General features: G+C 40.0%; 1 protein-coding gene across 2 annotated transcripts in view; it reads left to right on the top strand.

Annotated features, from left to right (window-relative positions):
- Nucleotides 1-23,765, top strand: part of ibtk (inhibitor of Bruton agammaglobulinemia tyrosine kinase) — a 120,617-nt gene extending 96,852 nt beyond the window's left edge. For both annotated transcript variants that reach the window (XM_059645277.1, XM_059645276.1), the window contains 6 exons: nt 4,879-5,033; nt 7,426-7,518; nt 9,561-9,722; nt 10,599-10,760; nt 19,403-19,535; nt 21,641-23,765. In XM_059645277.1, the coding sequence (XP_059501260.1) occupies nt 4,879-5,033; nt 7,426-7,518; nt 9,561-9,722; nt 10,599-10,760; nt 19,403-19,535; nt 21,641-21,766 (831 nt within the window). In that variant the 3' untranslated portion in view covers nt 21,767-23,765. The remainder of the gene's footprint in view (nt 1-4,878; nt 5,034-7,425; nt 7,519-9,560; nt 9,723-10,598; nt 10,761-19,402; nt 19,536-21,640) is intronic.
- The last annotated feature ends 896 nt before the right edge of the window (nt 23,766-24,661 follow it).

Here is a 24,661-nt window from a genome sequence, read left to right as displayed (position 1 = left end):
AAATGCTGTGGATCAGTGGCCTTTGGTTTTTTCAGTGCAGTAATCTGGAAATAGACACTAATGTTATGATTAAAATTATAAATTTCTTGGAAATAAAATGGAAGTCCTTGTGGCACACCACGGTTCATAGGCTTCCAGTGTGGAAAAAGTAACCCTTCGCCACTGCCACTCTCTCTCTCTTCTGCCTTTGAGTCAATTCTGTATCCAAATAGCTAGTTCTCCTTATTTTATGTGATCTAACCTTCCTACTATGAAGAACCTTGTTAAACATCTTACTGAAGCCCATATAGATTACATCCACCATTCTGCCCTCATCAATCCTTTTTGTTACCTCTTCAAACACTCAATCAAGTTCATGACACACTATATTTCTCATGCACTAAGCCATGTTGACTATCCCTAATCAGTCCTTGCCTTTCCAAATACATGTAAATCCCATCCTCCAGGACTCCCTCCAACAACTCGCCCGCTACTGATGTCAGGCTCACTAGTTAGAGCTCCCAGGCTTTTTCTTACCATCCTTAAATAGTGGCACCACAATAGCCAAACTCCAGTCTTCCGGCATCTCGCCTGTAGCTATTGATATAATTATCTCATCAAGGGGCCCAGCAATTACTTAACTAGCTTCCCACAGAGTACTAGGGTACACCTAATTTTGCCCCAGGGATTTATCCACCTTCATATGCCTTCCAAATGTCTGGAGTGTTAAGTCATAAGATGGCATTCCTTGAGTTAGTATTGAGCTTTATTGAAATGTTGTAATATGCCACAGGCAGAAAGGTCAAAATGGGAGTAAGGTGAAATATTTAAGTGACAAGTGGCTGGAAGCTTACAGTATCTTGCGTGCAAAATGGTTATAGTCTGCATATAGTCTCCTCACAATGGAGACCAAATTTGGGTTTCCTTACTGGAAGTAAGGTGTAAGAAAGTTTAGTTAAGGTTACTTTAGTTGAGTCGTCTCTGGGCATATAGCATGTTTTAGTTAATAAAAATAAAGATAATGTGCCATAGTGCCAGACGATCATTTGTCTGCTGTCTGAGGGGGAGAGATGACCTCATGAGTCACTGTTTGTTGAAAGCCTGTTCTGAAATCTAGATAATCCCAAATGAGTTTTGATTGTTAGGATGGTAAAGTTCTAGAGCATGTTAAGGTTAATAAGGATGAAGGGTCTAGTCCTGAAACGTCAGCTTTTGTGCTCCTGAGATGCTGCTTGGCCTGCTGTGTTCATCCAGCTTCACACACTTTGTTATCTATAGTAGATATTTTGGCCGGCGTAAGAGTATATGCATCTCCAGAGCCTGATGAGTTGCATTCCAGGCTGCTTTGGGAGGCATGGGAGGAAATTGTTGGGGCCTGGTGGAGAAATTTAAGATGTCACTAGCTGTACGTGAAGTGCTAGATGACTGAAGCATAATTAACGTCGTTCCTTTGTTTGGGATGGGGGCAGCAGGGATAGGCTAACTAGTCTGACATCAGTGGTAAGGGAAATGATTAGGGAAAAAAGAAATTGAGATACAGCATTAGCCAACACTTGAAAAGGAGGGATTGTCAGCACCAACTTGATGGAGGGAGATTCTGTCTGACTAATTTCATTTAATGTATTTCTTTATTTGAAACTTATTTTGAAGAAGTGACAAAAATCTTGAGGTATTGCAATCGACCTAGTTTACATGGACTTCAGTAAGGCCATTGTCATGGTCCCACATGGAAGACCAAAAGTTAAGAGCCCATGGGATCCAAGTCAAGTTGGCAAACTGGAACCAAAATTGTCTCGCAAATAGGAGGCAAGGGGTGGTGGTGGAGGGTTGTTTTTATGATGGGAAGCCTATGACCGGTGGCGTATTACAGGGATCACTGCTGGGACCGTCATTGTTTATAACATACATTAATCACTTGGATGTGAATGTAGAAGCTATATTGAGTACATTTTATGGATGACCATGAAAGTTGGTGTTAATGAGCAGGATAGTCTCAGGCTACAGTATGATATTGATCAGCTGGTAAATTGGGCAAGCAATGGCAGATGGAAATTAACCCTGTTAAGTTCAAGATGATGCATTTTTGCAAGTTCAGGAAGGGAAAGGCTCTGCTATGAATGGTAGGTTCCAAGGGAGTAATGAGGTACAAAGGGACCTTGGTGTATAACTCCATAGATCCCTGAAGATGTCAGCACAGTTAGATGGGGTGGTAAATATGGGATATTTTCTAGCGAGTTTTGAGAAGATTTGGAGCTCTGGTTGAGGTTCTGGATGTGAGTTTGCTCGCTGAGCTGGAAGGTTAGTTTTCAGACGTTTCGTCACCATTCTAGGTAACATCATCAGTGAGCCTCCGACGAAGCGCTGGTGTTATGTCCCGCTTTCTATTTATCTGGTTAGGTTGCCTTGGGTTGGTGATGTCATTTCCTGTTCTTTTTCTCAGGGGATGGTAGATTGATTTGGAGCCAATGTGTCTGTTGATGGAGTTCCGGCTGGAATGCCATGCCTTCAGGAATTCTCGTGCGTATCTCTGTTTGGCTTGTCCTAGGATGGATGTGTTGTCCCAATCAAAGTGGTGTCCTTCCTTATCTGTATGTAAGGATACGAGTGATAGTGGGTCATGTCGTTTTGTGGCTAGTTGATGTTCATGTATCCTGGTGGCTAGCTTTCTGCCTGTTTGTCACAGTTCTTGCAAGGTATTTTGTAGATGACGTTCGTTTTATTTGTTGTCTGTATAGGGTCTTTTAAGTTCATTAGCTGCTGCTTCAGTGTTTGTGGGCTACCCTGATGCCAAGGGGTCCGAGTAGTCTGGCAGTCATTTCGGAAATGTCTTTGATGTAGGGGAGAGCGGTTATGGTTTCTGAGCCCGTTTTGTCTGTTTGTTTGGGTTTGTTGCTGAGAAATTGGCGGACTGTGTTCATAGGGTACCCATTCTTTTTGAATACGCTGTATAGGTGATTTTTCTCTGCTCTGCGTAGTTCCTTTGTGCTGCAGTGTGTGGTGGCTCTCCCCTACATCAAAGACATTTCTGAATTGACTGCCAGACTACTCGGACCCCTTGGCATCAGGGTAGCCCACAAACACTGAAGCAGCAGCTAATGAACTTAAAAGACCCTATACAGACAACAAATAAAACGAACGTCATCTACAAAATACCTTGCAAGAACTGTGACAAACAGGCAGAAAGCTAGCCACCAGGATACATGAACATCAACTAGCCACAAAACGACATGACCCACTATCACTCGTATCCTTACATACAGATAAGGAAGGACACCACTTTGATTGGGACAACACGTCCATCCTAGGACAAGCCAAACAGAGATACGCACGAGAATTCCTGAAGGCATGGCATTCCAGCCGGAACTCCATCAACAGACACATTGGCTCCAAATCAATCTACCATGCCCTGAGAAAAAGAACAGGAAATGACATCACCAACCCAAGGCAACCTAACCAGATAAATAGAAAGCGGGACATAACACCAGCGCTTCGTCGGAGGCTCACTGATGATGTTACCTAGAATGGTGACGAAACGTCTGAACTAACCTTCCAGCTCAGCGAGCAAACTCACATCCATGGGATATTTTCCCTCATTATCTGAAACAGAGAATTTAGCAGCAAGGAAGTCTTGTTAAACCTTTTATAAAACATTGGTTAGGTCACAGAATGTGCAGTTCTGGTTGACATACTACTGGAAGGAAATGATCGCATAGGAGAGCGCGCAGAGCAGAACTACCAAGATGATGCTGAGGATGGAAAGTCGTCTTATGAGAAGAGACTGGATAGACTGCTTAATTTTTTTTTTCCCTGGAACACGGGGGTGCTGAGGTGGATCTGGTTGAGGTATACACACTTGAGGCAGACAGGGTAGGTTGAGAGGATCTTGGCAGATGTGTGTTTAAGACCAGAGGGCATAAGTGTAAGGTGAGGAGTGTGTAGGTTAGAGGGGATCAGAGTAAATTTGCTTTCACCCCGAGGAGTGGTAGAAATATGGACTGCTGTCTGAGAGAGTGGTGGAGGCAGGAAGCTTTTCCACATTTTAAGCACCTTTCCAGATGCTTTTTAAATGCCAGGGTATAGTGGGCTATGGACAAAGTGCAGGTAAATGGGATTAGTACAGTGTTGGTGTTATCTTAGACAAAATGGGCTGAAGGGCCTGTTTCTATCCTATACGACTTTGACTAATTGAGAAATCCAGAGACGGAAGAGCCAAAGATGGATGGCTGAAGCTGGGAGAAGTACGGAATTCTGACACAGCCAGTTAAATTTTCGATTCATGGAAACAACACAGATGCAGTCATTAGCACACTAGGAAAGGAGATGAGGGCAGTGAGCTTAAGTAGGGCAGTAATAAATGATGTTTTTCATAACCCCATAAATAGAGAGGCATTGATGAATCTGTGTTAATAACCAGAGAAATAGGTTTTTTTTGGCAGAGTGAATGAAGTTGATTGAGTAGTTGCTTAATATGAGAACTGATTGAGGGAGGTAGAGGTGGCTGTTGGTAAATGGTAACTGATTGTACTCTGCTCAGGGAAGACCTCGAAAGCCGTTAAACAATTTTGGTTGCAAAAGGATGTAAAGGAATTGGCCATCTAAGGTGAGCTGCCAAAAAGTTACATTGGACTCTCTTAATTTGTTTCTGTCTCCACCAATGTTGCCAGAGCTGCTTTATCCTGCACTTCATTTTACTTTGAAAACTTTGACCTTGTAGTTTGACATTGCCTGAAACTCATTAATTGGATATGTTGCTTTATAATGTCCTAATAGCTATCTATTATCTTATGTAATTGCCTTTGGTCCTTAATGACAACAGTTTAATGACCAGGTTGATGAGCTATTTCAATAATTTGCAACACTTTTAAGTGTTATTTTACGGATGATTATTTGACATTTTAGATTGATGAAAAGAGCCATGCTTCTGAGGTGAAAAATCTAACTGAAGAGGTAAAAATGCATGAGAAAGCATGGACTGCTAAGGGACAGTCAAATCCAAAACCCATTCCGCGATCCAATTCTGGAAGTGTCACTGGCTGGGTAAACAGTTCTCTTAGGTATAGATCTTTTTGCATTCTGATTTATAATGTATCACTATATAAATGCATGTGTCTATAAGCAAGCATGTGGTCTATATTTGAAAAAAAATTGAGTTTAATGTAATTCTGCCCAAAATGTTTCTAAATTGTACATATGTTGGATGGATAAAGTAAAGAAGAGATTCATTAAAAACAACAGCAAATTGCATTTCTGTAGCATTTTTAATGTAGAAAAAACATGTCAAAGCATGAAAGAGGGATAACAAAGGATATTGAGCCAAAGAGTATGTGACCAAGAACAGAAGTTGCTAGAAAAGCTCATCAGGTCTTGCAGTGTCTGTAGAGAAATAAATCAGAGTTAAGGTTTCGGGTCTGGTTGGTTAACTATGGTTCTGAGGAAGGGCCACCAGACGTGAAATGTTGTTTCTGATTTTTGTATCTCCGTGGCTGTTGCCATAGTTGCTGAATTTTTCCAGCAACTTCTGGTTCCGTTCCTGATTTACAGCATATGTAGTTCTTTCAGTTTTTATTTAGTACGTGGCCTGAACATTGTTAAAGTGTCTGATTGCAGGGATAATCTTAAGTGAGGAGAGAATGAACTTGTAGAAACATAGAGGATCAAGATGTGTTTAATCTCTTCAATCAATTTAGCATATTTTTCATAAAGTCCAAAAATTCTGAAGTGTAATATTGGCATTTCAATCCATAATAGAATATTGAAAATTTGCAGCACTCAAGGCTATTCACTCCTTCACGTCTGCTGAGTAATTGTCATGCCTGATCCAGCTTTTATTCAGAACCCTTGTTGGTTAGGGCATTTCAGGTGCTCATTCAAGGTCTTATTAGTGACTTTGCGAGTTTCCGCCTCTACAATATTTTCATGTGCTGAGATCCAGATCTCCTGATTCGAAGGGTGGAAAAATTCCCCTCTAAACCTGCATCCTGTTACCCTAAGTTTATGCCAGCCTTTAACTGAGGGAAATAGATATAGCAGACGTGAAAGTTCTATCTAGATCCCTTGGTTTTATAGACTTCATTTAGGTCTTCCATTGGCTTTCCTCTGTTCCAAAGAAAACAACCCTTGTCTATCCAATTTTGCCTCAACAAAAATTATTCTGTCCATGCAATATCCTCTTAAATGTCCCCTGCACCTACTTTAGAGCCATCATCATCTTCCCTAACCAGTGTTTTATACATTTTGAAGCATAATTTTTTTGCTCTCTGCCTTGGCTAATAAAGGCAAGTATCCTGGATACTCCTGGTCACCTCATTTACCTGTCTAACCACCTTCAGAAATCTGTAGAGACTCTTTCTGAAGATCCTCTGTTCCTGTACATTTGACAGTGTCCTGTGATTTCAGTCCCTGGTTCTGCCTTTATTGAAATTTTTTGAGTGGGAAATAAGGATGGTCGTCCAGGGTAGTCAGCTACAACTTTCCTTAAGAAATCAGTGCTAACTGTCTGATTAATTCACACCTTCTTCCAAATTTGATTTAATTCTATCTTTAAATATTTTTCCATTAATCTTTGTAGCCCTAATGTTAGGTTGAATGGCCCGTAATTAGTCAATCTGCCCCTTTCTCCCCCTCAAGCAAACTACAACAATATTTGTGCCCCATGCTTCTAGGACCTAGAACTTGGAAGCGTTGAAAAATGGGGAAAAATTGTCCTCTATTTTTCTCCCTTAAATTTCTCCTTTAAGCCCTTGACACTTAGGTAATTGTTCATCACAAGCATTTTCTTTAAGTGCCTATATCCTTATTGTCCCTTTCTTGAAAGCCTGCCAGGGATTTGCACACCTGTTTGAGGACATCCCAAACGCATGCCCTGAGGCATTTCTAAAATGATTTATTGTACAGTGTACAGTGATTAAAGAAAAACTTTTTTGGGTCAATGTGTTTTGGACCGGAACACAGAAATGGGCAGGACTCGTTTTCAACTGATAACAGCCTGCCTGATACTCGGTATGTGAGAGGTAGCCGATGCAGTATTGCTGACTGGAGCTCCTGCTCAAGAATCTCAAAGTTCTCCTTCCCAGTGCTCTTCCAGTTCTTCTCAAAGCCACCATGTTTTTTTCTGCCTCTTTCTATCCAAGTCTTGAGTGCTGCTTGCTCAAGTCTAATGCTTTGTTGCTACTCCTGGTGTGTGACAATTTCTGGCTGTCTGCCTTGCCCTCTAGGTGGCTGGCTACCCATTGTCCGTCTCCTGTACGAGGCTGCCTAGCTCCGCCTCCATGTCTGTCTATTTCCCTGTGCTGTTTTTCTGACTGTTCCTCTTCAGATTTAAAATTTATCCCATTTCAACTTGAAATAGTGAAACATCGCCTTAGTCTTTATCTCATTAAGCCAGAAACGATTTAAGTGTGACCCAGGAATCTTGCTACACGTCCTAAAATAAATCCTTTTGCTTAGTCCTACGAGTCCTCCCACTGTAGGCCTACGAGCTATTATGGAAATGGAAGAAAATATTCAAAAATGTGAAAATGTACCAAAGACTAATGCAAGGTGAGTGTAAAACTTTGTCAAACATAATATACTTAGTATACTAATTCATGTTTTTTCTCCTTATTCTTTCACCCACTAGAACTTTGTGCCAATCAGATTTGGGTTTGTGGAAAATAATTGTGTAAGCAGGTCTGTGAACTTTGTGATGTCACTCAAGCTACTACAAATGGCCATCTCTCTCACTATTGATTAAACCCTAGGCCTTTATAAAGTTATTCGTCACTTCTTTTCAAAGATTAAAGGCTTCAATACCTCTAAACACTAGTGGACTACATAACCTGTACCCTATCACTGATTATGTAAACAGTAGAAGCAGGTAGGCAATGGATACCCAATTTTACACTCCTGTTCTACTGATCCTTTTCCCCAGCGGACAGGCATAATATTTGAACCAACAACTAGAAAACCTTGGTATGGTCGTTCACTCAAGCAAAGATTAGGTTGAGGCTGTAGCCTTAAGTGCCAGCATGGCATCATAGGCTAATGAGAATAGCAGGTTTGGTTTAGCACAAAGTGCGGCTTGTTTGCACTATATTGTAAGTTACAATCCAGCTTGAAAAACCACACATTGAATGTAATAAGAGACAGGAGTTAGTTAACCTTCATCCCATACCTGGAGGCAGTTTTACTCCCCCTCCTTCCCCGCCTCCCTCTACATTTATAATATATGCACTTTCTATAGAATACTGATAAAATCTATCCTGAATATAAAGAAATACAAAATGCAGGAAAAAATGAGTGTTTTCTAGTTTAGTCAATTAGATTATGGTGTGGAATTGTAATTACATTTTTGTAGCATTTATTGTTTGCAGACTTTGGGATTGTTGGGATGGTGCTTCGTTAGAGTGCAACATAGAGTTTTGAGCTTTGAGTTTTTGAATCAGAATTTTTTTCTTCCTTCATTTCATCTGTCTGCGCAGCAAATAAATAAGTGTTATAGGTTCTTCTCTGCTGATACATTTTGTGTTCAAACACAGGATATAGAAAGTTGCAGGGTTTTGAAGCTTGTTTTGATGCTGGTTACAGAGCCTGACACAGTGGAGTGATGAAATTAATATCTGAAAGGCTGCAGGCATATTTTGATATTACCACCAGGAATCTAAGGGAATGAATAAAGGCCACTCATATTTTTCTGTTGTCATATGCCGTGTATATCTTTCATCAGCATTGATTGACAGCTACGTAAAGTACTTCTGCTGTGTCTACTAAACATTGCTCTTTAATTCTGATTATTGCACAAAATTAATTCAGCAAAAAGATTTAGAAGCTCCTACTTGGTGCTTCCCTTCTAAGTTGCCGGTTTTGGCTCCTAAAGTCTATGAAGATTACCGCTGTAAGAGAGAACCTGGCTATCAAGTAAGATCTTCGTTCTTTGAATGGTACCCGCATGCATCACCAGGTTATTCAGGCAAAAGAAATGGTATTGCCATACATTAACCAGATCTTTATCCAGCGTGAAATTAGTGTGTCAGAAATAAAGGTTTTCATTACACTAGATGCCAATTTTATGGTTATGCACAGTACATGATTTCCTTTATCAATTGGACAGTCTCATGGAATGTGAACAACTTAAGAGATTAAATAAGTAAAAATGTTTAAAATAGATTTTGTATAGTAAATATTGGAACTTTTTATTAAGTAATTGTAAATGTGTAAACATCAGATGAATTCATTTTAATTTCTAGATTAGCTGAAATATAGGAATGTGGATTTTTCCTGATTATCTGCTAATTCCTGTTGATATCACTGTAAAATTTGCATTATAAAATCTATGTAACCTTGTGAAAATGGTTTATTTGATTGTTATCTCTTAAAGTGTGGAGCTGGATGAACGCAGCATTTTAGGAGCACAAAAGCTGAGGTTTCGGGCCTAGACCCTTCATCAGAAAAGGGTTTAGGCCTGAAACGTCAGCTTTTGTGCTCCTGAGATGCTGCTTGGCCTGCTGTGTTCATCCAGCTCTACACTTTGTTATCTTGGATTCTCCAGCATCTGCAGTCCCTATTATCCCTTATTTGATTGTTTAACTGCAATGTTTTCCCAGTGGAAATAAGTTGTTATGCCATGGAGTGAAGCTTTCTCAGAAGCAAAGGAAGATGATTGCAATGGCAACTAAAGAACCAAGCACAACTTGCAGACTGGACACCACACCAATGAAGTTAAATTTGCCTGCACCATTAACCCTATCAAAGACAGGAAGTGCTTGGTAAGTTCTCATCTTAGCAGTGGAAAGAATGTAAAATACATTTATTTTTATCACATTTAAAGGGTTTGATCCATTTCCTGATACGTTAAGCTTAGAAACTTGGTCAATGCCCTTGCCTGAGATGATCATCATTTCCTATAGAAAGAATGTTGTGAAGCTAGAAAGGTTTCCGAAAAGATTACAAAATGTTGCCAGGGTTGGAGGGTTTGAGCTTTAGGGACAGGCTGGGCTGTTTTCCCTGAAGAGTCAAAGGTTGAGTGGTGACCTTGTAGAAGTTTATAAAGTCATGACGCCCTTGGATAGGGTAAGTAGGCAAGATCTTTTCCCAGGGGTGGGGGAGTCTAAAACTAGAGGATGTAGGTTTAAGGTGAGAGGCAAAAGATATAAAAGGGCCTGAAGGGGCAACTTTTTCATGCAGAGGGTGGTGCGTGTGTGGAATGAGCTGCCAGAGGAAGTGGTGGAGGTTGGTACAATAACAACATTTTAAAAGGCAGCTGTATGGTTATATGTGTAGGAATTTTTTGGCGGGATATGGGCCAAACGCTGGCAAATGGGACTAGATTTATATAGGATATCTAGTCAGCATGGATGAGTTGGACCGCAGGGGTCTGTTTCCATGCTGTATATCTCTAAGACTCTATTGCCAACTGGGTTTGCATGTCAGTTGCAGCAAGTATGCTTGCCACTTTGAGTCAGTTAGCGAGGATCTCTGGCGTAAAGCCTTCCAACTGGGAAGTGGAGTTTGAAAGTTTAGTGGAAAATGCCTTATGTAATATAGACTTTCTGCCTCTCTTGTAAGACCATGAGGAATTCGTTCTTTTTGTTTGTCACTTCTAGTGATAGATTTGTTAATTGATGCTGAACACTTTCACTTAGGGCGACTCCTTTCAATGATTTTGCTTCCCCCAAATCCTTCCGTGAACTACTGATGGAAGAAAAGTCAACAGAGAAAGCAAGTGACTCCCCGCCATCATGCTCATTGGATAATAATTATAAACAAAAAGAAGAGCCGAGTGACAAGTACGAACAACCTACCAGGTGAAGAATGATAAAATCCTGATACTTAAAAACCGTTGTAATGATTGGCTAAATAAATTAAGTACTTTGATCAGCACTTAAATCCGTTAATAATCAGGTCGTTTTCTTCCTTAGTGCTTCTAATTCCAAAAATATCCTCTCAAGCTAAGTTTTGGCTGACTATACCACTGATCCTTTCGGCATTCTGCTCCTGAATGTGCAGAGTAAAGCATTTATAAGTATTCACTTGATATTAGGGGAGCACAGTGGCCCAGTGGCTAGCACTGCTGCCTCACAGCACCAGGGACCCGGGTTCAATTCTACCCTCGGGCGACTGTCTGTGTGGCGTTTCCGCGTTCTCCCCGTGTCTGTGTGGCGTTTCCGCGTTCTCCCCGTGTCTGTGTGGCGTTTCCGCGTTCTCCCCGTGTCTGTGTGGCGTTTCCGCGTTCTCCCCGTGTCTGTGTGGCGTTTCCGCGTTCTCCCCGTGTCTGTGTGGCGTTTCCTCTGGGTGCTCTGCTTTTCTTCCTCAGTCCAAAGATGTGCAGGAGGGATGGGTCTGGGTGGGACGGTGTGAACTTGTTGGGCCAAAGGGCCTGTTTCCACACTGTATGGGATTCTATGATTCTGTTCTATAATAAGCTTTGGCTATCCTACCATTTTAATATTTCAAACAGTGTCTTTGGACCTTTAATTTTGTTTGGAGCATATGTTTTGAGTACCATTGATTTGTGCTGAAAATACAATGTAACTTTATTTTAAAGTAATATTTTTATCTCTCCAATCACCCACAATTAAAATGAGCAGAAGTTGTTTTCTCTTCCCATTGTACAGCATACAGCTGGATTGTTTGAAGGAGAAACAACCTCATTATTACTTGAAGTTGTGTTGAAGTGACAGAGATGCTGTCCCTCTTTTTGACTATTATTTACAATGAGGGGATGTTCATTCAGCTTTAAGGGAAAATGCACATGACTGGCTTTCCAGTGAGATTTAATTAAAAATTGGTTACAATTAAACTTTCATGAAGTTGTTCATGTGTCGTCGTCATCCATATACCATTCTATAGTTTAGTTTCTAAATCTATCAGTTAACTCTTAACTGTTCATAAGATACTATCCTTTTAAGTTCAGCTAGTTATTATGAACTCAAATAATTTGATTAACACTTTGTACATCTTTCCCCTGCTGTCAGTTATGAATGTTGATATTAGGAAACTTTTAATGTAGATCTAAAAGTTATCAAAAATTTTTAATCAGTAATTTGGGAGGAGAGCTCAAATATTACGGTAAAGAGAGACATGTTGCTGAAGCTTTTGGTCTTGCATTAGTCAGGATGAATACAAGAATGCCAAATTTTGAATGAGCGCAAGTTATACTAAAGGAGAACATGATGCTATTTGGCAAAGATGTTTGGAGAAAACAGTGGGCAGCGAATTGAATTCCCAAGCTCTATAATATTTGTAAAGGCACAAGGCTTTAACATATTCCTTTTATTTGCTGAAAGTGTTCATGTGCAGGTAACGATATTGTTTCTAACAGGCTTAAATGAACAACATTGAATTGAGCTGATTATCATGGATCAGTTGTTGTATTTGTTAGCACGCTCTGGATTCTTCATCAAATACTATCCAATCTTAGAAAAACATTTTACATAGCATTTAGGTTTTGCAAATGTGGCTAGTGTATCTCTACTATGTAATGAACAACCAAGGGAAGAGCACCCAATCAATTAGATGCACCAGCAATGTACCTGGATCTCACAGTAACTGAAATTTACATACAGCATTACTCACTTATGTGGTAGACTGTCTGTCTTTGAATTAATGGAAGCGTCCTGTGGGGGGACAAAAGTCTGTAACTATTGTGATGTAATCTGCTTAATGTGTTCAAATTTTTGGATTTTTTTTTTTCCAAAACAATTCATGGTAGAACAAGTACTTCTTGGGTCTAAAAATAAGTAGCCTTTGACCCAGCTACAAGCTTGTGCCATTTACAGCCAGCAGTGATCAGATCAGGATTGTCCTGCCAAAAAGCTTTGTTGTCCTCGCCTTCTGTCAAGCTTGCAAGGTGAGCAAATGCCATGGGCCTATTTCTAAAATTGCTGAAAATGCCAATCTTTTTGCACATGGGATTATACAAATCCCAGAGTCTATATGAACTGATGATGATAGGATTTGAGAAGATGGAAGGGTTTCTAAATTGATATTGAACCTGTTTGGTTGCATTTTGAATGTCCCTTCTTTGGCCATCACTTCATTGGAATTGGACTTGAACCTGAAATTTCTGGCTCAGTGGCAGGGTTGCTGTCTCCTGCATCAGCATACTTCCCAAGGACAAATCTGTCACCTAAATCTCATTAACCTTGCCAATTCAGTGCTATTGAAAATGCTATTCCAGCATAAAAATTTCAGAATTATTTAATGCTGTGCTTGAGATGAAGTTCACTGAACATTTTACATCAGTTTGCCTATTAGCACACTTTCAATATGATGAAATCACTGTACATTATAATTTTTGTCTGGCTCATCAATGATGTCTGGGTAAGTTGTTGGGAAATTGTGACAAAAAAATTAAGAAAAGCAGAAATACTTAGACTGATGGATCTGATTTGATTTTATTGTCTAATGAAATGAAATACAATGAAAAGCTTTGTTTACAAGCAGTACAGGTAGATCATAGCAAGCTAAAAGACTTAGCGGTGTACATGTTACATTGCTTGAGGCTAGAGTCCGTTTAAACAGACTGATAACAGTCAGAAAGAAGCTGTTCCTGAACCTGCTGGTGTGTGTGTTCAGGCTTCTGTATCTTCTGCCTCATGGAAGAGTTGTAGCAGATCATTACCAGGGTGCAATGGATCTTTGATGTCAGCCACCTTTCCGTGGTAGCGGGTCATGTAAATAGAGCCATTATTGAAAGGTTGGCTTCCATAACAGTCTGGGCCGTGCACACCACTTCCCATAGTTTCTTTATGGTCCTTGGCAGAGCAGTTGCTACACCAGGCTGATATGCACCCTAACAGTGTGCTTTCAATGGTCCATCTGTAGAAGTTAGTGATGGATCTTTATGGATGTGCCATATTTCCTGAGCTGCCCAAGGAGGAAGAGGCGTTGTGCCTCCTTGACTGTCGTGTTTACGTGGGAAGTCCAGGACAGGTTGTCTGTTATCGTCATTCCATGGAACTTGATACTCTTCACTCTCGCACCCTCAGTTCTGTTGATGTATATAGGGGCATGTTCTCCTTTCTTTCTGAAGTTGCTGATCAGTTCTTTTCGTTTTAACGGCATCGAGAGTGTGGTTGTTTTCATTACACCAGGTCACCAAGCCCTGTAATGCCCTTCTGTATTTTGACTTGTCATTTTTAGATATCTGTCCCACTGTGGCGGTGTCATCAGTGAACTTGTAGATGGCGTTGTTTTGGAATCTAGCAACACAGTTGTGGGTGTACAGGGAGTACTGTAGGGACTGAGGCTGCATCCTTGGGGGGTGCAGGGGAGCTCCAGTGTTAACTGCACCTCCTCCACAATAGCACTTATTTATTCTCTGATTTGTAGTCTGTGGGAGAGAAAGCTGAGGATCCAATTGCAGAGGGCAGTGCCGAGACCAAGGTCGTACAGTTTCGAGATCAGTTTGTTGTATTTGTCTGAAACACAATTTTGAAGCTGTGCTGAATCTGATCTGTTTTAAGGTTGCTTGTCAAGTATTTTAATGTTTCTGTTCAAGTATTTCCTGTGAGTATGTAACGAACATCATTATCTGGTGCCAATATTCTGTTTTATCCTCATGCGGTTAAAAACTATTTTTATCCAAATAATCATGCAGTACCCTCCTGAATATCTCAATTTGAATCTACACGCACCATTTTTTTTGTACGAACAGCAACAGCTTCTCGGTATCTACTCTATCCAGCCTGCTCATGCTTCTGAAAGCTTTTATCAAATCTCTTTTCAGCCATCTTGTCTCAGGAAAACAGCCCCAGTTACTTCAATCTATCCTCCATAACTAAATTTTCTTATTCCTGGACCCATGCTTGTAAATCACTTCTGCACTCTCTCCAATGCAATCCCACCTTTCCTGTAATGTGCCCAAAATTATGCACAGTACTCTAGCTGAGGTCTAAGAAATGTCTTGTACATATTCAGCATCATCTCCTTACTTTTGTACTCTATGCCCTTATTAATAAATCTGAGGACACTGCATGCTTTGTTAATTGTTTTCCGTACTTGTCCTGTTACCTTCAATGATCTGTGCACATTATACACCCAGATCGCTTGCACCTGTACCCCATTTTTAAAAAATATTGCTTTCCATGTTATTCCTACCAGAGTGCTTCACTTCACACTTCTCTTCATTTGAACCTCATTTTCCACTCCACCAACTTGTAAATGTCCTTTTGAAGTTCAAACCAAAAGAACTGGGTCAAGTGATCCTTCCTCAGATCTGGAACTTCTTTTTGAAGTTCCACTTCTTTACAGTTTACATTCTTTTGAGTTTTATGTTATCTACAAACTTTTGGGAACTGTTCCCTGCACACCAAGATCATATCATTTGATATATATCAGGAAAAACAAGGGTCCCAAAAATATCTGTTGACCATTACCCTGTTTCTTATCGCTTAGAAAATTTTATATCCTCTTTGCTACATTCCCTTTTATACCCTGACCTTTAACTTTCCTCAAGTCTGTTGTCTGGAACTTATTTCTGGAAATCCATGTCTACCACATCAACAGTGTTACGTGCATTGAGCATTTCTGTTAACTGTTCAAAAATCTTCAGTAACCTAATTAAACGCAATTTCCCCATTAGAAATCCCGACTGACTCTTGTTAATCAACTCATCTTTTTCCATGTGACCAAAATTCTAAATAAGTTATTGTTTCTATATTTGTTACGACTATCGTGGAAACCTTTCTTGAAAAAGCTGTAATGTTTGTAATTGTACAGTCATCTCGCATCTCCCTGGAGTCCAGAGTAGGTGAAAGATTATAGTCTGTGATCTTGCAATTTCTCCACTCACTTCCTCCAAAATCCTTGGATGCATTTCATCCAGACCTGACGTTTTATTAACTTTAAATACCAATAATCTATCCAAGATGATAAAATGGGAGGCTGGATGAACACAGCAGGCCAAGCAGCATCTCAGGAGCACAAAAGCTGACGTTTCGGGCCTAGACCCTTCATCAGAGAGGGGGATGGGGGGAGGGAACTGGAATAAATAGGGAGAGAGGGGGAGGCGGACCGAAGATGGAGAGCAAAGAAGATAGGTGGAGAGGGTGTAGGTGGGGAGGTAGGGAGGGGATAGGTCAGTCCAGGGAAGACGGACAGGTCAAGGAGGTGGGATGAGGTTAGTAGGTAGCTGGGGGTGCGGCTGGGGGTGGGAGGAAGGGATGGGTGAGAGGAAGAACCGGTTAGGGAGGCAGAGACAGGTTGGACTGGTTTTGGGATGCAGTGGGTGGGGGGGAAGAGCTGGGCTGGTTGTGTGGTGCAGTGGGGGGAGGGGATGAACTGGGCTGGTTTAGGGATGCAGTGGGGGAAGGGGAGATTTTGAAACTGGTGAAGTCCACATTGATACCATATGGCTGCAGGGTTCCCAGGCGGAATATGAGTTGCTGTTCCTGCAACCTTCGGGTGGCATCATTGTGGCAGTGCAGGAGGCCCATGATGGACATGTCATCAAGAGAATGGGAGGGGGAGTGGAAATGGTTGGCGACTGGGAGGTGCAGTTGTTTGTTGCGAACTGAGCGGAGGTGTTCTGCAAAGCGGTCCCCAAGCCTCCGCTTGGTTTCCCCAATGTAATCCCCAAGATTACTTCCTGATTAATTTTGAACAAAATGAGTGACAGTGATGCCTCCTCTCTCTCCATGGACTGGGCAGCAGCAGTGTCTTTTCTGAAGAAAAATGATTTGAGACAAGTCATTTTGATCAGAAGCGCTGTGTGTGAATGATCTTTGTGCAAATTTTAAAAAAATGTTTTCACAATTGAATATCACTTTGTGTTTTGGACATTGTCTGTGTGTGTATCAAAATAGTTCTGTTTCATCCTACCAGACTCCTTTTTGTGACTTCTTCCTTTCCTACATTTTAGAAGTTGTTCTTCTCTGCAGGTTATTAGTCAGCCCATTGTCCGAGCTTCAGGCTAGCCATAAATTCAGCCTTTAAAAATCCTAGAATAGGCATCCAGAATTGGAAGCCCCCATATGGTCGTAGAAAACAGGAATGGGCCTTTTGGGCCTGCTTCAAGCCTTCAGTTCAATCATGGTTGATCATTCTACTGAGTACCCTGTTCCCGCTTTCGCCCATCCCTTTGTTCTCTTTAGAACTCCAGAACTACATCTGACTACCTATAACCAAACTGATCCAGTCTGACTTCATATGTCAGCCCTGCCATTTTAAGATTCTTTGGTGAACGTTCATTGCAATGAGTCCTTAGCCAGACCATTCTCCCTCAGATTTGGAGACCAAAGCAACACTCGCAACTCCAGATGTGGTCTCACCAAGCTGAAATTGTGCAAAGCTAAGACATCCCTGCTCCTGCACTCAAATCCTCCTTGTTATGAAGGCCAACATTACCACTAGCCGCCTTCATTGCCTGCCTTTTAGTGACTGGTGTCACCTAAAAGCACCTAGGCCTCATTGCACCTCCAACTTTTCCAACCCATGGCCATTTGAATAATAATCTGTCTTCCTGTTTTTAGCATCAGAGTGGATAGCCTCACAAGTATTCACATTATACTTCACTTACCATGCATTAGTCCACTCACTTGTCCAAATCACATGGAAGCATCTCTGCAACCTCTTCACAATTCAGCCCCATCCAGCTTTGTATAGTCTGCAGTCTTGGAGATTTGGCATTTAGTTTCTCACCTAAATCATTAATCTATTTTGTCAATAGCTGGGGCTCAAGCACTCATCTCTTTGGTACTCCCCTCATCACTGGCTGCTATTCTTTGGTTCCTCTGTGTCAGCCAGTTCTCTATCCATGTCAGTATGCTAGCTGCAATCCCATACACAATGACTTTACATGCCAATGTCTTAGTGGGACCTTATTTGGCCTTTCAGAAGTCATTTGATAAGCCACGTTAACAAGATCCCCCTTATCAACTCTACTAGTTACATGCTCACAATTCCAATGGATTTGTCAAGTGTGATTTTCCTTTTCTTCAATCCATGTCGACTGTTCAATCCATTTGCTCTGTTATTAAATCTTCTATAATGATCTTTAGCATTTTCTCCACTAACTGTGTCAGGTTATCAAGTCTACAATTGTGTGTTTCCCCTCAGTCGTCTTTTTTAAATAGTGAGGTTACATTAGCTGCACTCCAATCTGTAGGAGCTATTCCAGAGTCTCTAGAATCTTGAAAGATCACCAATGCAGCTTCTTCCAGGGCCACGTCCTTATGTACTCTGAGCCTCAGCTTTTGGGCTCTGGGAAATATTAGCCTTTAATCTTGTAAATTTCACTAGCATCATTTCCTCACATTACTGACTTCCTTTAGTTCCTCACTGTCTTTCGACCCTGCATTTCCTAACACTTTTGGGAATTAAAGATATATTTAATTGGTCTACCATCTTTGTACCCTTGTTTTTGATAGTCAGGGATTTACATTTGTCTTCAATAACCTCTTTTACTCTTCACATGCCTAATGGAAGCTTTTACAATCAGGTTGTCTGTTCCTCATGAGCCTTCTTTCATAGTCTGTTTTCAACCTCTTAATCAACTCGTTTGTTGTTCTTTTACTGAAATTGAAACTGTTGCCAGCCCTCAGATATGCTGTTCTTTTAGGCCAGTTCATGTGCCTCTTCCTTGGATCTAATACTGTCCCTAATTTCCTTTGTCAGCTATGGCAGGGCCACCTTTCCCATTTTAATTTTGTGAAAGAACAGAATGAGCACTGTTTGCAAGTCCCTCCCCAAGTACATTTTTAAAAATATATTCCATCGCCTATCCACTGTCATCCCTTTTTTAAGTAACGTTCCCCAAATTATCATAGTCAACTTGCACCTCATACCATTGTAATTGCCTCTTTAGATTCTAGCCTTATCACATTTCATTTCATTTCATTGAACGATTCTTGCATAGTATGGTCTCTCTTCCCCAAGGGGCCTTGCACAGCTAGATTCTCAACTTCTAAGAATCAGTTAACTACTTGTAACCCTTCTGCTGGAAACCAACTTGTTAAAGAGAACATTTTTAACCCTACTTTTTTGAGTTTCTTCTGTAATGTAAAGCCATTATTATAATTCTAGCAACAGGATAGGGGATTCTAAAACTACGGAACATAGGGTTAAGGTGAGTGGGGGGATGATACAAAAGTGTCTACAGAGGCAATTTTTTCACACAGAAGCTGGTGGAAGCGAGTACAATTTTGTCATTTAAGAAACATTTAAACAAGCACATGGATGGGATGAGAATGGAGGGATATGAACCAAACGAGCAAATGGGACTAGTTAAGTTGTGAAAACTGGACGGCATGGTCAACTTGGGCCGATGGGTTTTTGGGCTGTAAACCTCTACACCTCTGACTGTATTAAAACTGGACAACAGAAAATTCACTTATATCCGTGGTTTGCAGCTCGTAATGAAGTCACCACAAAAAGTAGCTGATTTCGAGAGGCCGCATTAACTGCTTTCAATGTATGTTAACTATAAATCTTTAATTTCCAACAGCCCTTGGTTAATGACAGTTGCTAGAAGTCCTCCAGCAATGGCCCCAATCACTTTTGCGGCAATAGTGGAGGAGGAGCGTAAGCAAGAAGCTGCACTTGTGAAGAGCAGAGAGAAACCATTGGCTTTGATTCAGGTAACACTAATTGTGAATTGTTCTGTACACTAACTGATTCAGAACTGTTTTTGGGAAAATTAACTAACTGCATTTGGGTATTTACCAAAGTCACTGATGCTTTAGATTCAGAAGAAAGGATTTCATCGATGACAACCACATTTAACTTGATGGTTTAATTGTGTTCCTCATTAGCACACTGCACTATTGTCTAACTTGTACAAAGATTAGACTTGTCTGAATGTACATTTTGAGGCAAAGACCACTTAGAAACTTAGATTAGTGCAGCACAAAAGGAGATGGTTCAACTGTTGATCTTGTGCCAGTGCTGGCTGTGCACTTGGAGTTATCTAGAACTGAACAATAATTTGAGAGTCGAACAATACTATTGAATGCGTGTGTCTGTTAGTTTTCAACAGTCCTGCTGTGCTGCTCTTTCCCTGTAGCTTGGCTTTCTTGATACTCCAAATGTATGCATATACCCTCTTTGAAAGCCACAATTGAATCTGTCTGTGCTATAGGAGATGTATTCCAAAATCTAACCATTTTCTACACCACAAGGGTTGTCTTTATGTTACTTTTTGCTCCTTTTGTTGTGAATTGTTATTCTCTGGCCCTTGACCCTTCTGTCACTGGGACATGTTTATCCTGTGTAGATACGTCATGATTATGTTTGAACTTTTTTTTGCCCTGTACTTCTCTGGTCCATTCCTCATCCTTCTGCGTTCTCAGCAGGAACATATTTGTCCTTTTTAAGTTGTCGTACATCAAAAGTACTTTCTAAGACTTGTGTTTTCAAGATAAGTGTAGCCAAAGAAACACCACTGACCACTAACAAAATGTCACACATGCTGAGCATTTGGATTTTGACATACATGTAGCAGTCTACTGAGGGAGTCATACGCAGTTGCTGAAATATGGAAGTTGATGTATTGCTGGGAGCTCCACATTGTGTTCATAATTATCTAACAAATGCACGATAATAGTAAAATAAAACTATGGATGCTAGAGATTTGTAGTAAAAACAGAAATTGCTGGAGAAAGTCAGTAGGTCTGGCAGCATCTGTGGGAAGAAAGCAAAGTTAACATTTCAAGTCTGGGCTTACTTCCCACAGATTCTGCTGGACCAACTGAGTTTCTCCAGTTTCTGTTTTTGTTGCATGTCAATAGTTGTTACCGAAACTTTATTTTACTTACGCACATGTGTATGCAACTAAAATGATCTGATAGTCGAAGGCAGTGCGTACAACCTCCATACTCCATTTTCCAGCAGTTATAAGAGCATGGCAGTAACAATAAACATCTGCTCTCCTCTCTCTTGTATAGTGGTAGTGCAATACTTTTTAAGTAACTACAGTTTTCATGTGCATAAACTTGTCCTCTCCGGGAGTACAGTTTCAGCATTTTCAGCTGTTGCCAACCTCTGGAGCGTTAGTTTTCTGGTGTTTCTGTATTCCTTTTAAACAGAAAAATTCATCTAAGGGATGTGTTGCGTTGCTGGCAACACTGGTGTTTTGTCGCCTATCTCCAATTTCTCTTGAAGGATTGTTTTCCTCTAGTGCTCACTTTTTTTCTCCCTCCCTCCCTCGATGTGGATATCTTTTATTGCCTACCCCTAAGTTCCCAGTGGACAGTTAGATGTTAACCACATTGTTGCGGTTCAGGAACCCTATGTAGACCTGACCGAGTTTTTGGCAGTTGTCTTGCCAAAAAGACATGAGTGAACCAGATGGTTGTCTCTGACCATCGACATCAGTTTCATCATCATCTTATTCCACCATTTGCTGTTACCTGGGTCTCTGAATTAGTAGTCTCACGATAACACCATTCGGCCATTGCTTTACACGTACTCCAGGGAATCAGCAGAGTCATTGTGGTCTAGTTACTGTACATCAGCGTGATTTGAAGTTCATGTCATGATATGACCCAGTGACACTGAAGTTCTAAGTCAACAACTTCCTTTCTCGGTATGTAGCAACTAAGTGAATACATGTGAAATGCATGTATTTTAGTGAATAATATAGGAAAGATAGTTGCCCCCATTGTTTTCTCTATATGAGTTTAGAAAGAATTGTAATGTATTTTCCCAACTTTAAAATGAAATAATTTTTATCCTCTATTTTCAGATTGAAGAACGTGCTATCCAGGACTTGTTAATCTACTATCGAGCCTGTAACAATCCTGAGGAGTTTATTATGATTGATAGATCACCACAAGGGCCCATTGCAACCCCAATATGGAGTAAACACTGATTATTGTAGCTATTATCAACTGTTAACTATAACAGTGTTTATGAAATTAGCTTGGTTAGTGTTTATTTTGAAAAGGCTGAATTTTCAAGAGTAGAGGAGCAAAGAATTGGTTGTTTCTCCAGATCTGCTATTATGTTTGTCCGTCGGAGTGCTGTTTAGGGCGTTGTTTTAACTGGAATACATGTCCTTTCAACCTTTTTCACTGGCACACTAAATTTGAATTTTATATTATTAATTCCCTATCAGACATTGATTTTTGTTTTCTCCCCCACTACCCACTCCACACATGTACTTTCAGAGGACTGTGCATACTTTTGAATGCAGCCATGCTAAATTGCTGGCAAAGAATTCTTTCATGAAAAATGAATAAATGTTTTGTGGAGCAGAAGCTAAAGCCCCGATTTGGAGTCAATTAGAAAGCAAGCTGTTATTAAAATCGAAATTATTTCAATGAGCAACTACATTTTTTTAAAGTACGAATGAGAGGAACATTTGATCTGTTATTTTTGGGCCTTGCCTGCGTGTTTTTTTTTGTGTGTAAGTTGTAACACATTGAATAGATGAAATAGATAGAGAACAAACAAGCTTCATTAATAAATTTAGTCGGGATTGTCACAGGGAGATGTGAAGATCAAGTACCTTGTCCACAAAGAGGAGAATTAATCAACTGTTTTGGTATTCAAAGGAATGATGGTGGCTGAGAAGCAAGTAAACAGTTGCCTTAACTGAAGTCTGATTAAAGGCAAGTGGGAAGCAATATCATAATGATCCTACAATGACACTATTGTAGACTCGCTTATGATGACATTTAAACTCTAAATCTACTGAGGTTCAGCAGTATTTGCTGATTTTGGAGTACTGCAGTACATGACCCACATGAAATATTAATTTAATATTAGTTTATTAATTTCAGCAGTGTTTGCTGATTTTGGAATATTGCAGTACGTGACCCACATGAAATTAATTTAAACAGTCATTTACAGACTTGTAATGTCAGAAATGAGGAAGATTCAATTTCTTACCCAGAAACATTCCACCTCCAGAAAGTCAGTACTTCCTTTTACACAGCCGATCCAAGGCCACTGGCAACATCACATTGTTCTTTCCCCCATCGTTTTCTTAAAAAAAAATCAATCAATGGCCACGAGTACTAAATTTGTCATCTTCATTTTAGGTCTGTCTCCAGCTAAGCTGGTAGTCAAATCTGTGGATAGACTTGAGGTGGTAGGTCTTAACATGACGACCAGCATGGTTGCTGTTTATACTTGGCAGTGGTGAAAATAGGGGGTGCAAGTTATGAATGAAAGCCCCCAACAGACTTGGATTGCAATTGGATCCATCCCTGCTAACTATTGTAAGTTGAGATGTTATTGTTCTAGTGCAGCTCAAATATTTGCATTGGTTTTGTAGTGCTAACTTCTAATGAGAAAACTGTTACAAAATAATTCTGTGCATGAATCAGAAAGAAACATCTTAAGCAATTTTTTTATTGACGTACAGTTGAAGGTTTGAACTTATACTGAGTCACTAGTCAATTTGAACACAATGCAATCTGCTAGATTTAATTTTTAGGTGTATTCTCTGCCCAATATGTGCATTATTTGAAACAGCATGAGATTTGTGCATAAGCTTGAAGGCCTTTATTGTAGCTGTGTGATTGGACAGTGTTGGTCGTGCATGATTTGTATGCATTTGCACAATTGAGAATGGAACTGCTGACTTTTCTGTACCCTTGTCAAAGCTGGTGTGATTTTGGGTCTAGCAAGTAAAACATCTGTTACTTCTAATGGATAACTTGGCAAATTAAACATAACCACTTGAAAGCAGTGTCACTGTGTAAAAGATGTGTTGGGGGAATGGGCAAGCAAAAGTAATACTTAAGCTGCAGTGTACATGATCCTTCATGGTTTAAAAGAAAATATTTTCATGTTCATGGAGTTTAACCATGACAGGTGGCAAGCTGGCAAAATGAAAGCAATAAATGTGTATTTGACTTGAATATGAGATTTTATTTCACTACAATACTATATAAATCCTCCTGCCTTATTAACAGATGTAATTTACTTTTCGTGTTCATTCAGTTTCAATATTTCAATGAAGTCTATCACCCAAAAAGAAATAAGCGCTTAAATACTACTACTTTACAAGATTTTCACCATATTGATAAGGTTATTTTTCTGCTACTGCTGATTCTGGCACACCTGAGGAATGGACGTTTTTTAAAAAAAACTTAAAACTACATTTAATCTTCTTACAGAAGTGCAGTTGAATTTCTACGATATTTACTTTAAGAACTTTTAAGTTAAAAATTTAATTGTACCATATTTCAACCCTGTATAACCTAATTAATTTCTACTTTGATCGCAAAAAATTCGACTGTACTTTGCCATGATTGTCCCTGTGCATTTCAAACATTTTTGGTAGCTTACAACAGCACTGCATATGTCATATGCATAAAGTTACAGTAATAACTTTTACTGTTACTTTGTAAATAGTGTAAATCAAAAACTCACATTGCCTGCAAAAGTGAAATTATTCACAGACATATGGGAGATCACTTATTCATCTTTACTTCAAACAAAAAATTGCTCTTGCTCCATCCTTAACAAGTATTGATGCAATAGAGGCTTAATGAAAAGGAAATTATTACACAAAGAAAATGTTTCTGGGGAGTAAAGAAAGAGCACTGAAAATAAATGCAAATAAATTTAATTTGTTGTTGGATATAGGATCTGCTAGCGAAGTTTTATTACCTTTTGTTCAATGTAGTTCTGACAATTTGCTAGACCACTTACTACCACTTGGTGCCTTTACCATTACTCCACCTCATTTTCATATTAATGTCTCCTGAATAATCCAGCACCAAACTGATATTCTGGGGACATGTGTTCAAAT

The sequence above is a fragment of the Stegostoma tigrinum genome, chromosome 4 (assembly GCF_030684315.1).
Source record: "Stegostoma tigrinum isolate sSteTig4 chromosome 4, sSteTig4.hap1, whole genome shotgun sequence".
Lineage (NCBI taxonomy): Eukaryota > Metazoa > Chordata > Chondrichthyes > Orectolobiformes > Stegostomatidae > Stegostoma > Stegostoma tigrinum.
This window is presented reverse-complemented; position numbering and strand designations above follow the sequence as displayed.